The 15,500-nt window shown below is 38.3% G+C and overlaps 3 protein-coding genes across 4 annotated transcripts in view; 2 read left to right on the top strand and 1 right to left on the bottom strand.

The window, feature by feature from the left end:
* Nucleotides 1-250: 250 nt before the first annotated feature.
* LOC116029280 (auxin response factor 1-like) lies at nucleotides 251-5,925 on the top strand. The gene is made up of 15 exons (XM_031271202.1): nucleotides 251-506; nucleotides 1,340-1,482; nucleotides 1,636-1,748; nucleotides 1,899-1,994; nucleotides 2,076-2,132; nucleotides 2,263-2,415; nucleotides 2,501-2,585; nucleotides 2,732-2,822; nucleotides 2,951-3,115; nucleotides 3,198-3,317; nucleotides 3,433-3,508; nucleotides 3,753-3,918; nucleotides 4,037-4,497; nucleotides 4,694-4,884; nucleotides 5,193-5,925. The coding sequence occupies exons 2-15, from the start codon at nucleotides 1,434-1,436 to the stop codon at nucleotides 5,341-5,343; spliced, it is 1,974 nt and encodes a 657-aa protein (XP_031127062.1). The 5' UTR covers nucleotides 251-506; nucleotides 1,340-1,433; the 3' UTR covers nucleotides 5,344-5,925.
* Nucleotides 5,926-7,620: 1,695 nt separating this feature from the next.
* LOC116029264 (lipid transfer-like protein VAS) lies at nucleotides 7,621-9,228 on the top strand. Its single transcript, XM_031271183.1, has 2 exons — nucleotides 7,621-8,275; nucleotides 9,020-9,228. The coding sequence occupies exons 1-2, from the start codon at nucleotides 7,951-7,953 to the stop codon at nucleotides 9,148-9,150; spliced, it is 456 nt and encodes a 151-aa protein (XP_031127043.1). The 5' UTR covers nucleotides 7,621-7,950; the 3' UTR covers nucleotides 9,151-9,228.
* A 193-nt stretch (nucleotides 9,229-9,421) lies between these two features.
* Nucleotides 9,422-15,500, bottom strand: part of LOC116029263 (DExH-box ATP-dependent RNA helicase DExH9) — a 7,461-nt gene continuing 1,382 nt past the window's right edge. Inside the window, exons 1-14 of one of the 2 annotated variants that reach the window (XM_031271182.1) lie at nucleotides 15,070-15,333; nucleotides 14,767-14,967; nucleotides 14,466-14,684; nucleotides 13,995-14,333; nucleotides 13,650-13,754; nucleotides 13,459-13,569; nucleotides 12,824-13,074; nucleotides 12,435-12,558; nucleotides 12,079-12,361; nucleotides 11,851-12,005; nucleotides 11,488-11,640; nucleotides 11,168-11,400; nucleotides 10,382-10,646; nucleotides 9,422-10,251 (exon numbers count right to left, since the gene is read on the bottom strand). In XM_031271182.1, the coding sequence (XP_031127042.1) occupies nucleotides 9,973-10,251; nucleotides 10,382-10,646; nucleotides 11,168-11,400; nucleotides 11,488-11,640; nucleotides 11,851-12,005; nucleotides 12,079-12,361; nucleotides 12,435-12,558; nucleotides 12,824-13,074; nucleotides 13,459-13,569; nucleotides 13,650-13,754; nucleotides 13,995-14,333; nucleotides 14,466-14,684; nucleotides 14,767-14,967; nucleotides 15,070-15,333 (2,982 nt within the window). In that variant the 3' untranslated portion in view covers nucleotides 9,422-9,972. Of the gene's footprint in view, nucleotides 10,252-10,381; nucleotides 10,647-11,167; nucleotides 11,401-11,487; nucleotides 11,641-11,850; nucleotides 12,006-12,078; nucleotides 12,362-12,434; nucleotides 12,559-12,823; nucleotides 13,075-13,458; nucleotides 13,570-13,649; nucleotides 13,755-13,994; nucleotides 14,334-14,465; nucleotides 14,685-14,766; nucleotides 14,968-15,069; nucleotides 15,354-15,500 lie in introns of those variants that run through there. The other variant, XM_031271181.1, reaches the window with a different exon arrangement.

The following is a 15,500-nucleotide window of genomic DNA, read 5'->3' as shown; positions in this document are numbered from 1 at the left end:
TGTTGGCATTCCAGGGCACTCATTATTCTACGCTCTGGTGGGGGTGGGGGGGTGGGGGGGGAGATACCCCACATCCCCGCACTGCTGGCTCTGCCAACCCCTGTCTCGCTGCAGTCCAAAGTCTATCCTGTTTGACGCCACTGCTCCACACAGTCCAACATACAACAAAGAAAAATTGAAGGTTTAATTTTTAATTTTTGGGAAATAAATATTCAAAGTCAGTGTATGGAGAGAGAAACAGATGGATACAATGAATATATACACGCATATTATGAGAGAGAAATTGTAAACTACTGTCGGCTCCCACCAGGCAAAGACCGTCTCCGATCTCTCTCTCTTTCTCTCTCTATCTTTTTTTTTTTTCAGCTTGGACTTCGGCGAAAACCCTAATTGGTTGATCGGTCAACTGAGGGTGCTGGGTTTGGTGTGGTGTATCGGGGGTGTGGAAATGACGGATTGTTCCAAGGTTGTGCTGGGGAATATTGCAATTCGTTTGAATATTTAAGGTAAAGTTTTGATTTTTTTTGGGAATTTTCCCCTTTGTGTTTGGTCTCGATTTTGGATTTTCTTCTCTGGCTGCGCTTATTGCTTAATTTAGCTGCTCCTTTGCTGTGAAAGCCGTTGAGCTTCTGGGTTTTGTGTGATGGTTAATTCTAGCTCCCTGGATTGGGTGGATCTGTTTTGGCTGTTTCTTGCTTCGATCTTATGATTTGGTGATTCGTTTGCTGAGAATTTAACTTCTTTCATATTTGTTGTGTTTTCTTCTTCCTGAATGATTTTTGCACAGTTTCTTTATGTTAAAAAAAAATGTTTTTTTTGATTAAATTATAGCGTAAAATCAGTTCTCCTCTTTCACACACAACGACCTAGAACTTGTCAAATAGCTGCTACCATCTTTTCTGGCCAAAATGTCGCGGGAAAATTGTGACGATTCAGCCTGAAATATGTTTGGAGATTTCATCGTGTTACAACTGAAGTAGAGGTTGCTCTTTGATACTCATCTAAGTTTGGGTAATTTGTAGATGTGGTGAAATTATAGGTCACAAACTGTAATCTAGTAGTGAGTTGAAGAAATTATTTTGGTTTGTAATAAGAAATTAGTCTGGTTTACTTAGTAGACATTCCAGTAATGGATGAATTTAAGTTTATGACATAATTATACATCTTTGAACTTGGCAAAGTTTTGTGCTTTTTGAGAAATCCATTTATTGTGAGCTTGTAGTATTGGGATTTTAAGATGCCATACAGTTCATTTACTAGTTTCTTTAATTGATTATAATGACTATTTTTAGTCTCAGTTTCAGTAGTTGGATCTGATTCTTCTTGTTTGGCATAACAGAAGCATTTAAATTAGGTTCAAGAGAGGGTTCGCTATCTAATTGAGTAATTGTGAGATTATTACACAAAAAAGTTCAACAGTTCAAGTAAGTTTTATGATGGCACACATTGCTGCAAATCATTTTAATGGAGGGCCTCATCCAGGTTGGTGTTCTATCTTCTGGTCAAAAGACTTTTTAAACTTTGTATGTAATTTTATACGGATTCATATTGACAAGTTGCTTGTCTACTTCCTTCCTCTTTTCCCTGCATTCCCCTCTACCCCCTTGAGTAACACTAGTTGAGTTTTTGCTATAGGGTCTAATGATCCTTTATACAAGGAGCTGTGGCATGCCTGTGCTGGACCACTTGTGACGGTTCCTCGTGAAGGGGAAAGAGTTTATTATTTTCCGCAAGGTCACATGGAACAGGTAATATTCGCCTGAATACATTTCTTTAGTCACCTAGATGTGGTTCTGGGGTTGTTTATGTTTTTCTTTTCCCCCATTATTACAAGATTTTTATGATGTAGAAGATTATTGAAGTCATTGTGTCCCTCTTTTTATTTCATTCTGTTGCAGCTTGAAGCATCTACCCATCAGGGAGTAGACCAGCAGCTTCCTTCGTTCGATTTACCAGATAAAATTCTGTGCAGAGTTCTGAATGTTCATCTTCAGGTAAGTTTACTTCACACATTTGGTTATAAATAGCCTTCGCCTGTGTTTGAATTAAATGCAGTACCTCTGCTTGTGCTGTAGGCTGAACCAGATACAGATGAGGTGTATGCACAAATAACTTTGCTTCCTGAACCAGATGTAAGTTTTAACTCCCTTTGAAAATTTAAACTTTTGTACTTGTGTGGGTTGACCCTTATATCTATTCCATATAATATTGTAGAAATTTTTCTTGATATTATGTTTACTTTATTCCTTTTTGTGGAAGCAGCAAAGTGAGATCACGAGTCCTGATCCTCCTCTCCCTGAACCTCAACAATATAATGTCCATTCATTTTGCAAGACACTTACTGCTTCTGACACAAGCACCCATGGTGGGTTCTCTGTTCTTAGGAGACATGCGGACGAATGTTTGCCCCCATTGGTATTCATTATATTCTTTTTGCAATTCCCTTAAGCCTTTAATCATTCTTCTCCTAGTTGATTTTAACTTTATGTTTGGTGTGCAGGATATGACTCAACAACCACCATGGCAGGAGTTGGTTGCTACTGATCTTCATGGCAGTCAGTGGCATTTTCGTCACATCTTTCGCGGTAACTTTTGCTTTTGAATTATGCTTTTCTATCATTACTCAATCTTTTTACTTGACAAGTACTTCACGAAATACCGATCCCTTAGTTAGCATGCCTTTTTATTATGTTGTTTGCAATAAATTGTATTGACAACAGCTAATTTTCAGGTCAACCTAGGCGTCACTTACTCACAACTGGTTGGAGTGTTTTTGTAAGTGCAAAGAAATTAGTTGCCGGAGATGCATTCATCTTCCTCAGGCAAGTTTCATATCTAACCTTTTTGTTATGGGAAATCACAAAGTGTTTTGCCTTTTTAGATGCCCTTGTTTCCCAAGTCAGGGTATATCATTCCCGACTTTTACAGGATGTAATTTTTATGAATGCAGGGGTGAAAATGGGGAGCTCCGAGTTGGGGTTAGGAGGCTCATGAGACAACTAAACAATATGCCATCTTCTGTTATATCAAGTCACAGCATGCATCTGGGAGTTCTCGCTACTGCTAAACACGCCATCACAACAGGGACTTTTTTCTCTGTTTTTTACAAGCCAAGGTTGTGCTGTGTGTAATTTTTGTATTTGTCAATTTTGCTTTGTCATTTTTTTGTATTAAACAACTAAATGCCTGATGTCCAGGACAAGCCGAGCTGAGTTCGTTGTGAGTGTGAACAGATATCTTGAAGCACAAGATCACAAGTTTTCTGTTGGAATGAGGTTTAAGATGAGGTTTGAGGGTGAAGAAGTCCCGGAAAGAAGGTATTTTCATAACATGATTGTTTTAGGTCTATGAGGATATGGCTTAGCTGAAATTTGCTTAGATTGCTGGAGTAGCTCAAATAAATAGATCATGGGTATTAACATTCTTCTACAGGTTTAGTGGGACCATCATTGGCGTTGGAGATAATAAATCGTGTAGATGGCCCAATTCTAAATGGAGAAATCTGAAGGTGATTATACTTACAATCATGTTTCTCCAATTATTTCATCCTCATGTCGTGGCCATTATATGTGTGCTTTGTTATTTCTATTTGCTTGGGAAATGAGTATCACTGATTTACATTGATTGCTTTTCAAAGACGCGTGTGCTTGTTCTCTTTTGTGCTATTCAGAATTATTGTTTTATTATCGGTTCTTTTTAATTGGGGATAATATCTAATCTGACAGCCATGTTTTCTGCCTTGATTTGTTCAGGTTCAATGGGATGAGCCATCTTCAATTTACCGTCCTGATAGGGTATCGCCATGGGATATTGAACCACTTGTTGCAACACCACCACAAAATCCCCAACCTCCACAAAGGAATAAACGGGCACGCCAGACAATTTTAGCTTCAAATACACAAGAATTTCCCGCCCAAGGTTTTACTTTTTTTTTTTTTTTTTTTTTTTTTTTTTAAAAGTACCTTTGTATTTGCTTAGTGTATTACTATAATATCTTATTCTTGTAACCTGTAACCCTCTTCCTGCAAATAAATAGGCATGTGGAAACCAACTGTTGATTCTCCCTCATCGTTCTCGCACATTGATCCATCCCATGCAATGGACCCTTATCTATCAGTAAAACTCTCTTCTGATTCGAAGGCTAACAACAACCTGGGTTACGGAGAGAATGATTCCCTGCCTTCTGTTTCCGCTAAATCAATGTACTGGTCTAATCAATCCAAAACAGACTCAACTGCACCGGTTGCTGAAAAGAGACAGGCAAATGGCTACAGGTTATTTGGAATTGAGTTGCTGGACCATTCAACGGTTGAAGATACCTCACCTGTGGCTGCACCTCCGGCTGTGGTGGAGAGTCATCCTAATCCACCTTTTGATACTGAATCTGACCAACATTCTGATCCATCAGACCCTACTCAATCTGACATCGATCCTGAAAGATCATCACTGAGATCCACCCATGAATCACAAAGCAAGCAGATTAGGAGCTGCACTAAGGTACTGTACCCACTACCCACTATAAATTCAATCGTTTCATTGAGTGGTTGAGTGGATGGTTGTGTACACAATGCCTTCTATCCAAAAAGTTCTGTTTCTCTAAGATCTTGAATAACCTTTGTGTAATGTTTTGTGCTCAAAATTTTCTCCTTCAAAAGGGTGCAGCCAACTTATTTATTTTTCCGGGTAATCGTAGGTCCACATGCAAGGAAAGGCAGTTGGGAGAGCAGTAGATCTTGCAGGGTTTGATGGGTATGAAGATTTGCTCAAGAAACTGGAAGCGATGTTTGAGATTGAAGGTGAACTGTGTGGATCAGTCAAGAAATGGCAGGTTGTGTACACAGACGATGAGGATGACATGATGATGGTTGGAGACGACCCATGGCAGTTGAGTCCATTCACTTTTCTCTCTCTCTCTCTCTCTATATATATATATATATATATATATATTTCTTGAGTACAGTTGACTCTGTTACAATGTAGTATCTGTTCATAACTACTTTTTCAACCAAATGAAGCACAAAGAGCTAATATCGCCTCCACTGAGGTTCGAATCCCCCCCCCCCCACCATGTGGGGGTGCAACCGGAGCCACTAGACCACAAGGTCGTTGGCCTATATATATATTTTTGTTAGACAAGTATAATCATGCGGTTTTTGCTGAGTTGCTAACCATTGCGTTATTCTATTGTATAGTGAATTCTGCTGCATGGTCCGAAAAATCTACATTTACTCGAATGAAGAAGCCAAGATGCTTTCACCTAAGATTAAGCTCCCTGCCAAGGACGTTAAACTAGGCAAGCCAGTTTCCGATGCTGCTCCAAACATCACCGAGGAACAGGCATGACACCTTCCTACCCCCTCACTCTTCCGAAGACAAAGTAATAACACGGGGTACCGGGAGGACATACCCCCCTCGTGATTTTTATTTTGACTGCAAGCGTTGTTGAGCCTGACACATAACTCATGCTGAAAGGGCCGATTTTGTTAGTTAACTTACCGTGTGGTGGTGGTGGGAAGAAAGATCAGATCGCGGGCAAGACACACAAGTCTGCACTAAAGATAAGAACTCCTATCCCTATCCTAGTAGTGTCTTTGTTTTCATGGTTTCTGTACGTTTTGCTTGTCTGGACTCGAGTTAGTTATGGAGAAGAAAGCGTGGACTACCTACCGCCTCTAATGTGGAGGTGAACAGATACTCTCTGTCTTTATTTATTTTAAATTTTTTCGGGATTTTTGTAAGCTTTTGTTTTTTTTTTCTTCATATAATAAAACCGTGTCATCATAATAGGTGGCTTCTGTGTATATATAAATAGTATAGTAAGTAGATAGGCATAGCCTTGCATTTTTCCACTGGGGTCTTATCAGTAATTATCACGTGTATGAATGGAAAAATTGTGTTTGTAATATGAGGTTTGTTTGAGTCTGACTTGTTCTTTGTGTGGCGTCACTTTTAAGGTGTTTTTAACGTTGGTGTGGTGATACATGTGTGTATTGTCAACATCATCCATGGTGTGTGGCGTTAGGTTCAGATGTATGCGTTGAATTTTCTGGGTTTAGCCTTTCGGCGAGTTCACACTTGTGTTCATTTTACTTGCTCTTGTTTTGATCAAGAAAATGACAAAAAGGAATAGTAAAAGGTTGGAGATTTGGGCTGGTTGATTTTGGTGCCTTGGCATTGGGCTTGTCAGGCTTAAATGGGTTTGGAGTCCTTATAATTGGGTCAAATAATATGGTATTAAATGGGCTGACCATTGAAGGATAATCTTTTGATACTATAAAACATGCAAGTAGAGGTCTTGATACTATTTTATCATAATCAATAAGAGGGTATAATTGGTAAGAACACTAATGATGTGTGATGGGGAATATACTTTGGGTATATCACCCCTCATATTGTACACCTACTCGGTATCTGGTCGGGACATCAAGAGAAATTATTTCCCGACCTTCACTGACCAGGATCTCAACATACCATACCTAAACCTTTAGCCGAGCCGATTGAAAGTTGCAATGACCTTGCTCTACTTGAAGGCCAACCTAATTAGTTCAGATCGAGATGGCCATCTTGAATAGGACCCCCTTGAGGGTTTAGACCTAGGCTACGCGCTTCAACTCAATCCCATTCTGGTGGGTGCTCAGTGTAGGAATCGTAGTACAAGTGGTTGGTAAGGTATTACTTCTGATCTCGCCCATTACATGGGTGAAACATGTTGAATGTGCCAGGAGTTCGGCATGTGCCTCCTATTCCTTCCTATAAATATCGCATTTATAGCGATAGAGGAAAATTTTTGACATTTTTTACCTAGTAAAATATAGCTCGAGACCTTCTGACCTCACGTCATTATCCGAACTCATAATTTAAACTAACAAGTAGATTAAGAATGGATCTCTATTCTGATCCGACCTCGTCACTTGTACACATTCGTGAAAATCATCGCATTTACCACATCAATGTGAAATAACCACTCTTCTCATTTTATTTTATCATAATCAATAAGAGGGTATAATCGAAAAGAACACTAAGTATATGAATAACCACTCTTCTCATTCGAGAAACACATTATTATGTCATATTTGAGAAACACGCATTATGCCATTTAATAATTACATTGAATAGTCGTCAACAATTGTCCAAGAATTTGTAACATCACGTTTGCTCTCTATTAATGCTCGCACTTCCATTTCTCGCTCACAAGTATCTTGAAGACTATGCCCGTGTTCGGTAAATGACTGTTACCTTTGTTGTTAGCTGATTGAGTTAGAGGGTATGACTAGTTGATAACATTAACTGATTGTAGAAAAATGTTTAGTAAATTAACTGTTAGTTGATAGCTGTTTGGTACAATTTTTTTCCCTCAAAAAGTTAATTGAAAAAGTTATTACAAAAAGCATTTTTGAGTTACAAAAAGCTGATTAACTAAACCTTTATATTGATTTTTTAAGTCAAATAGTTATTAGTGGTCAAATAAGTCAAAATTGACTGATAAAATTGTTATTTGTATTTCTTAACTAAACACTTATCACTTACCGCATTGCATCTTGAATGAGATTTTTGAACATTCACCCCAAAATGTAATAAAATTGTTATTTGTATTTCTTAACAAAATTTTAATCTTTATTAAGAAGTTGTTACAATCAATAAGTCTCTTATTAAATACCTTTTAAAAAAAAGAAAGTCAAAGAACACCTAAATGGAAAAGGCAGCCATATATGGTTGGATAGTTTGTGATATAAAGTAGCTCAACTTATCCAACTGTCAATTTACACCGCCATCTCAGCAACCCACAGAAGTCATCATAAAACACCAAGCAACGTTTGTAAAGTTAGATCACCAACTCTTAACCATCAAAGTCAAATCCACCCCTCCATATATAAACCCCACTCCATTTTATGCGGATTATCATCATATCCCACTATCTACTAGCTAGCTTCTGAAACGTTATTATTGAGGATGAGAAAAATGGGGTGTTTTTGGGGCGTTTTTGGCGTGGCTGTGATTGTGGTTTGTGGGTTAGGTGTGGAAAGTGAAGCTCAGAACCAGAAGTGCATAAACAAGCTGATGCCTTGCATGCAGTATCTGAATGGGAGCCGAGACCCGCCGAGTAGCTGCTGTGACCCGTTGAAGGATGTGATAAAGAACATGCCGGAGTGCCTGTGTGAAATGGTCAGTGTTCGTGGCAGCAATGAAGCTCAGAAGGCTGGGATTGATATCAACCAGGCTCAGATGTTGCCGGCTAGATGTGGCCAGCGTGTTAACTACATTGGATGTGTTCAAGGTATGTATGTATATATACTTCTTTCTTGGTAATTCCCGTCTCGTTACTCTGACTGGCAAAGGACCATAGGGTTGCAACAGTCTGACCAACTTAATTGACTGTGGAGTTGCTCTAGAAACCTGCCGCTTTAAGGGACAAGGTGTGTACTAGGTAAACCCTACTTTGTGACCTTAGCTGGTAAGAGGCCACGAGGTAAATCAGCCTAGATTACCCATAGTTGACTGCCTCAAACTAATAGGCCGCTCCTGCTGGGAGTCAAACTTATAAAATTGTTGTTGTTGACTAGAGTTGCTCTAGAAATTCGCCCCTTTTTGAGTGACAAGGTTTGAACTAGATAAATCTCGCTTTGTGGCCTTAGCCGGCAAGAGGCCACAAGGAGGCAAATTAACCAGATCAGTCACAAGGAGGTAATCTGAGATTACTCATAGTTGACTGCTTCAAATAAAGAGGTAATATGAGATTACTCATAGTTGACTGCCTCAAATAAAGAAGGCAATAGACTGCTCCCGCTGGGAGTCAAACTTGTAACATTATGGTTGTTAAGTCAACAACTTGATCAACTTGACTGAAGTTGCCTCCATTATTTGTGGCTTTGGAAGCCTATATGCCGGGCTTTCAGGGTATGCATGCATGCATGTCATTGGTCTAGACTCTAGACAATTATACTATGAAACAAACATGTTATATACATATATGTTTTAGTATATACTTGGTTCTTGATTCTTGAATGCATGTTTTCTTCAGGTTCTGAATCGAATGCTGGCAGCCGTTCCTTCCAGTTTGCAAGTGTGATAACTGCAGCTTCTTCATTGATTATATTAGCTGAAATTTTGTGGGCTTCATATTTTGCTGATCTCTGGCAAACTATCTCATGATCTATGCTCATATGTACACATTGTATTCCAATTATTACACTTTGTTATTTTTTATAGAATTATGAGGCTTTTCTTTTACTTTTTGTGGCTTCATATTTTGCTGATCTGTGGCAAAGCATCTCCTGATCTTTGATACTTTTCATATCATTAATTTTCACAATCAATAATCATCACCACATATACATGATCCACTTAAACACCATTCTAGTAAATTAGAAACAGAAAACTGAAGTAATGAAAATAACTTCAACTAAGTTAGTCAGACAAGTGATTTGGTAATACACGGTTTCAAATTTGACTTTCAAGTGATTTGGTAATACACGGTTTCAAATTTGACTTTCTGTAGGAGCTGTCTATTTACCTTTTTGGTTGTCGGCTTCACCCAAAATGCAACTTCGAGTAGCAACTGCAAACTTTCTTCCCATAAATAAGGAAAAAAATTGTATACATGATTGTAATCTAAATATTCCATCCATGTCATAGTCCACAAAATTGACACTACTTGCTGTTATAACACAAATTGCTCCTATCATTTTATGTATCTGATAACAACAATCAAGTAAGCCTAGTGTTTTGGTACCAAAGGGCAAAAATGGAAGCCTCACCATGGCCATGTAAATTGTGTCTCATTCCGAGCTGAGTAATCTGTGAAGAGAGATGCCATGGAATATGCAAAAAATCTTTAGCTTACCCAGTATTTCCATGTCTGTCCTTCAGAGAGATCTCACCTCTGGTAGGTATCCCGTTGCAGGATGGGTTTTCTCCATTAGGGATTTCCGTCAACTAGTTCAACATTTGCCGAACAGGCTTTAAGTATGTGTATTACAAGTAAAGCGATGCAGCAAAGACGATATCCCTCTTGATCTTGCTAACGGCATCTTCAAATTTGGATTCAAGTTCGGTTTCTCCGATAGATTGTGCAGCTTGTATTAGTTGTTGAAGAACTTCCTCCAATCTCCTGATAGCCCTAATTAAACTGCCTTCAAAGACCTGAGTGAATTCCATGATCTCGTAAAATTTGGATCCCTTAGCCCAAGCATAGATAGCTTCCATGATGTCAGGTCGGAAAGAACTCACAAAGTTCTCAACATCTATTTGAACCTGTAATAAGCATAACAGAAAAAGATCATGCTCTCGCATCAACAGAAGTAGAGAGCACATCGAAGGAAATCATAATAATCATCGAGTTTTGGCCAATAAATGGAAATGCAGAGCAGCAAAAACGAAGTACCTTGCACTCGAGCTGAACTTTGGCGACCTTCCAAGCTGCATCTTGTAATTGTGTGAACAGCAACTCAAGCTCATCCCGGGGCTTTTGAGCATCCTGAAGTTTCTCTTGCCACACAAAACAAGAAAGCAGAGATACCATCTCCTCTACTTTAATTTCCTTGAACACACCATTAAACATAAGCTCAGTCAGAGTCAGTTCATCCGCACTGCTGATTTCACAGGCTACTTTCCCCTTCAACTCTACAACATCATCTCTGCTGATGTATCTGTACATTCACAAACCATTTAATCACTTTGAAGGGATCGTTTACAAAAAGAGAATGCCATATGAAGAAAAAAGTGAAGAGTTCTCCAATGTTGTGAATCTATAAAAGATATCAAGAAAAATCAGATAAAGAGAAGAACAAGATTAAGACTGAAACAAAGAACCTAAATACAATTGATAGATTTGTCACTATTAAAGGATGGGGAGATGTTTGACTGTTAGATAAGTATATTTATGATCTTTAGAAGAGAGAATATATAAACAATTAGAGCATGCTTTCCACAGGGAGAGGATTTTCTCCAGACTTGTCCATACTTAGGAGTGAGGATAAGATTGTGCCATGTCATCATAATTTCATTCAAGTATCACTGTTTATTAATTCTGTTAACCCAAATTAATTTCTCTGCTCCTGTGCATTCATACACTATGGCACATTTTTTTCCTCACTTCAGCTCAAAGTTTTTGCAGGAATTAAGATACATAGACTATTGACAACAGAAACTAGAGTGGTGATCTTATTACCCAAGTCTCCTGAGGACTCTTTTCCTGGCTTTAAGTTCATCTTTGAAAGCTAAGACAGAGGATGAACGCAATGATTTCTTGATTGATTTGATTCTGGCTGTAAGCTCTTTCTTTTTGTGCAAAACTTTAAGCTTTTCCTCAATAATAGGTGATTTTGATATGTCATGCTTTTCAAACTGGCTCTCCAACGCCTCTATCCTGCGTGCAGCCTTACTGTATGAGCTATTTTTAACCTGAAGAACATGTGTTAATTGAATCATTTGAATGAAAACCAAGACAAAAGTTCTAAAACTGCTAAAACATAAGATTGGGATGAATACCTTCATGTCATCTTCTGGGTGTAAGAGAGGCATGCCACCTTCTTTAGCATATCTAGAGAGAACTTCAGAAACCTTTTTCAAGGTATGAGCTCGAGCTTCCAATGGTATAAGGTCCTTTGGTATTTTCAGGCGAACACTACTCAAACTGTCAATCTGTTGAGATATGTTTCAGGATAAATATAGGGTACAGTGATTAAGGGACTACATTTGTACAGGTACAGTTAAGGCAAGCTGAACTTATTACTGGTATAAACAATTTGCCAGATAGGACTAGAAGTCATTTCTAGAAGTAAATGGTATGCCACATATAATGGTTCCATATAAGGAAATCCACATACCGCATAGTAGTACCAAAAAGCTTACCTTGGATAATGGAACAGAAACAACAGCAGCTTCCCCAGGATCCTTTAAGGGAACAATTTTAGTGGATTTTTTACCAAGTTCATCTTTATGCACCATACATCTAGTAAGAATATCTACTGTGTAGTTGGCATCCTCTGGTTTCTTATCTTCATCATCTGAATGAACATAGAATAACTGCATAAGAACTTGAAAACCAATGAAACCCGTATCAAATTGGACTCATCTCACCTTTAGAAAGGCCTTTTACCATCTCAAAGTTAATTATGACTCCCCATGTCACGTTTTCTTTAATGGAGAAGGAGGGAACATTTTCATTTGTATTTGTACAGTATACACCTGCAAGCCTGCCAGGCTGCAGAAAAGGTAAGCAATACTTTGGAGAGAAGACTATGTCACGAACATCGTTTTTTAGGCTCTTGTGCTGTTGTAACAGAGAGTAATAATCCTCCAAGCTATCTTCTTCTTCAAGAACAATTGAGTCTCTCTCTTCTGCAAGTATTTTTGCTTGCTTCTGCAAGCACAGCTACAAAATGTAACAAAAGTAGATTAAAAAATAAAAGAAATATTAGTACCACTCAACTGACCTGAAGATCAGGAATTGCTTGGTCTGCCTGAAATTGATAAAATGAATTCCTAAGCAAATTTTCAGGATCACCATCTTCACATCGTATCTGATTTAACAGCATGTTGTAGCTAAGGTGGAAAGCACTGCAAAAATCAGCAATGAGTATAAGTTCACACGCACACAGACAGGAGGGAGCTTACAACAAGACATCAGACATGTAATCCTGAAAATACAAAATTAGGCTGTCTGGCAGCTTAAATAAGGCTAGCGAGAAAAAAAAAAAAGGTTTATCACAGGAAGAGAAGTAGAAACTCAAATACAAAGGTAAAATATCAGACTTGCTGGAAAAATTAGACAAAGGCACTAAAGATGTTAAGATTGCGGCAATGTCCAACCAAGAATCAATACCTATTCAATGGATCAGCACTTCCTTTTAGCATCAATTTAGCTGTAGAAGGTTCAAGCTTCTCATCAACCATCAGGATGCAAATCCCCCGGTCATCAATTCCTCGACGACCAGCACGCCCACTCATTTGTATATATTCACCACTGGATATCCATCTAAACTTATCTCCATCAAATTTGCGCACATTTGAGAAGACAACAGTTCTTGCAGGCATGTTTAACCCTATGCTAAAGGTCTCTGTGGCAAACAAACACTAAAATAAAATTATCAATATATGAATTCAAGTAAAGATCTTCGAATAGTTTCACAAATCACAAGGGGAAACTAATCATCATGGTCAGTATGGAATGAGAAGACTTTTCCCACAAACATGAGAACAATGCCATAGATGTGTTTAATCACATGACTTCAGTCTCTTATTATATATTCCAAAGAATGCACCAAAAAAGTTGGGTTACATAAGTTTTAGATGTCTGCTCACAGTGAACATACAACTGAGAAGCCAATAGAAAGAAGACAATACTGACCACTGACATAAATCCATGTCATTCAGAGCGAGTATAGATACAGAAAAAACGGGGAAAGAAAAAAATACAATAGCTAACATAAATACATAATTCTAAATAGTTTCACCAACCTTAATAAACCCTTCTTGGAATAGGATTTCAATCACTTCTTTCAGTATAGGAAGCAACCCAGAATGATGTACACCGATTCCACGTTTCAGTAAGGGTAGCATGTTTGAAACCTGAGATATGTCAATAGGTATAAATGTATAATAGTATCATCAACCACATCCCTTAATGTGAAGATGTGATAGCAACTTACTTGTGGTAGCTTTCTATCATCATCAGACAACATGTCCATAGCACTCCAAAATATACTTTCAATGTTCACCTTCTCATCATCATTGTTTAAATCCATTTTAGCCATCTAGAAATATTCAAAAAATAATAGCATTTAATCCGGAACCAAAGAGGGTTAATCATTTGAACAACCAAAAAAATATAAATAAATTCATGGAACACATTTAATTAAAGTAAATTAGTAAATCCTATGTGTAAGATGTAATTTATTTCTTAAAAATAAGTGGACAGTTGAGCTAACACTATAAGGAATTAAGGATTCATGGGAATTGTGATTATCAATTAAGTGAAAGCAGAAAAGACAAACCTGCATTGCAAGAAATTCACATTCTCTTTTGCTGAAGCTAAAACATATTACGGGATCATATTGACGTTGAATAATCATTTTCACCATTTTAAATATATCACTATCCTCACCCGCTTTACCAACAACCAAACCCTTCTGCCATTTTCCATTTTCCCTTTTTCGACCCCCCTCACTAGCAGGAACAAGAGCATTTAAAGCTTTCTGGAAGCTTTCCTCACGAAATTTTCCCTTTTCATCAACCACCAAGTATAGACCATCACCACCAGAAGGAAACATGTAGTGCTGAAGAGGTGTAGGTCGATAGTCTGTATAAACAATATGACAGGGTTGCTGGTGGACCTGCATTTTTTACAACCAAGATTAATACCATTATCACAATAAACAGTAAAATAATATCTAAACATGTCAAATTGCATATCACTAAAATTGAATGTTTTTGTCCCTAAGAAGAATTTAAAAAGACACAATCACCTTCGCAACCCAATCTGCAAACTCCTTGGCATTAGGCACAGTAGCTGAGAGAAATACAAATCGAGAATTCTTTGGAGCCATCACAATACTCTCCTCCCAAACTACACCCCGTTCTCTATCACGCATGTAGTGTACCTCATCAAAAATAATCCACGCCACCTCCCTTGTAACCTCTGATCCCTTGTACTGCATGCTTCGCCAGATTTCTGTGGTCATTACCTATGATTGGAGCACATGCTAGTCATAGAAGCCCATAAAATACAGAATATATAACCAAGCATACTTGAGCAACAAAACATACCAAGCAAGAAGCATTGGGTTCAATGGTTACATCTCCAGTCATCAATCCCACATCAGAAAACTCTTCTTTAAACTCTCTGTACTTTTGATTACTAAGTGCTTTGATTGGTGAAGTGTAAATCACACGCTGATTATTCTTCAATGACATAGCAATTGCATACAGAGCCACAACCGTCTTACCAGCTGATGTGTGTGCTGACACCTATCACCAAATTTAGTACAAGATCCCATAAAAATGAAAACTTTCACAATAAACAAGCTGCACCCAAGGGAAGCTAAATGTTGTGATCATAGGAAATCATACCATGACAGATTCACCATTGTTAAGGCACTTAATTGCTTCGGATTGGAAAGGATCAAGTGTAAAAGGGAACTCCTTTGCAGGTTTTAAGCTTTCTTCAGTCTTAGCTGAACTTGGAGCATGAGGGACATAGCCTTCCGGGTACGAAACATCATGCACACAAGCCACTTGCTCATCCAAACCCAGTAAACTATCCTCTCTCAGCTGCTTTTCAGGTCTACTTGTATCACTCGGGTCTTCTATTGACTTCCTCTTCACTGAACCCATCTCTGCTCAATCAATATTGCCTACGAACCAAACTTATCCAATATCAAATTCTCATCCTAACTCAATTAAGGGATAAAATACACACACACACACACAAACAATCATGCATACCTTACCAGTCACCACCCCCCCCCCCCCCCCCCCCCCCCCCCCCCCCCTTCCCCACC

The sequence above is a fragment of the Ipomoea triloba genome, chromosome 9 (genome assembly GCF_003576645.1).
Source record: "Ipomoea triloba cultivar NCNSP0323 chromosome 9, ASM357664v1".
Classification (NCBI taxonomy): Eukaryota; Viridiplantae; Streptophyta; class Magnoliopsida; order Solanales; family Convolvulaceae; genus Ipomoea; species Ipomoea triloba.
Note: the sequence above shows the minus strand (reverse complement) of the source record. Positions and strands in the feature narration are given on the sequence as shown.

Excerpts from the sequence above, each read along its gene's own strand:
- LOC116029280 (XM_031271202.1), top strand. The coding sequence starts at position 1,434 with ATGATGGCACACATTGCTGCAAATCATTTTAATGGAGGGCCTCATCCA. Across the intron at positions 1,749-1,898 it reads CGCAAGGTCACATGGAACAG|CTTGAAGCATCTACCCATCA; the intron begins GTAATATTCGCC and ends ATTCTGTTGCAG. Across the intron at positions 2,133-2,262 it reads CTTTGCTTCCTGAACCAGAT|CAAAGTGAGATCACGAGTCC; the intron begins GTAAGTTTTAAC and ends TTGTGGAAGCAG.
- LOC116029264 (XM_031271183.1), top strand. The coding sequence starts at position 7,951 with ATGAGAAAAATGGGGTGTTTTTGGGGCGTTTTTGGCGTGGCTGTGATT. Across the intron at positions 8,276-9,019 it reads CTACATTGGATGTGTTCAAG|GTTCTGAATCGAATGCTGGC; the intron begins GTATGTATGTAT and ends TGTTTTCTTCAG.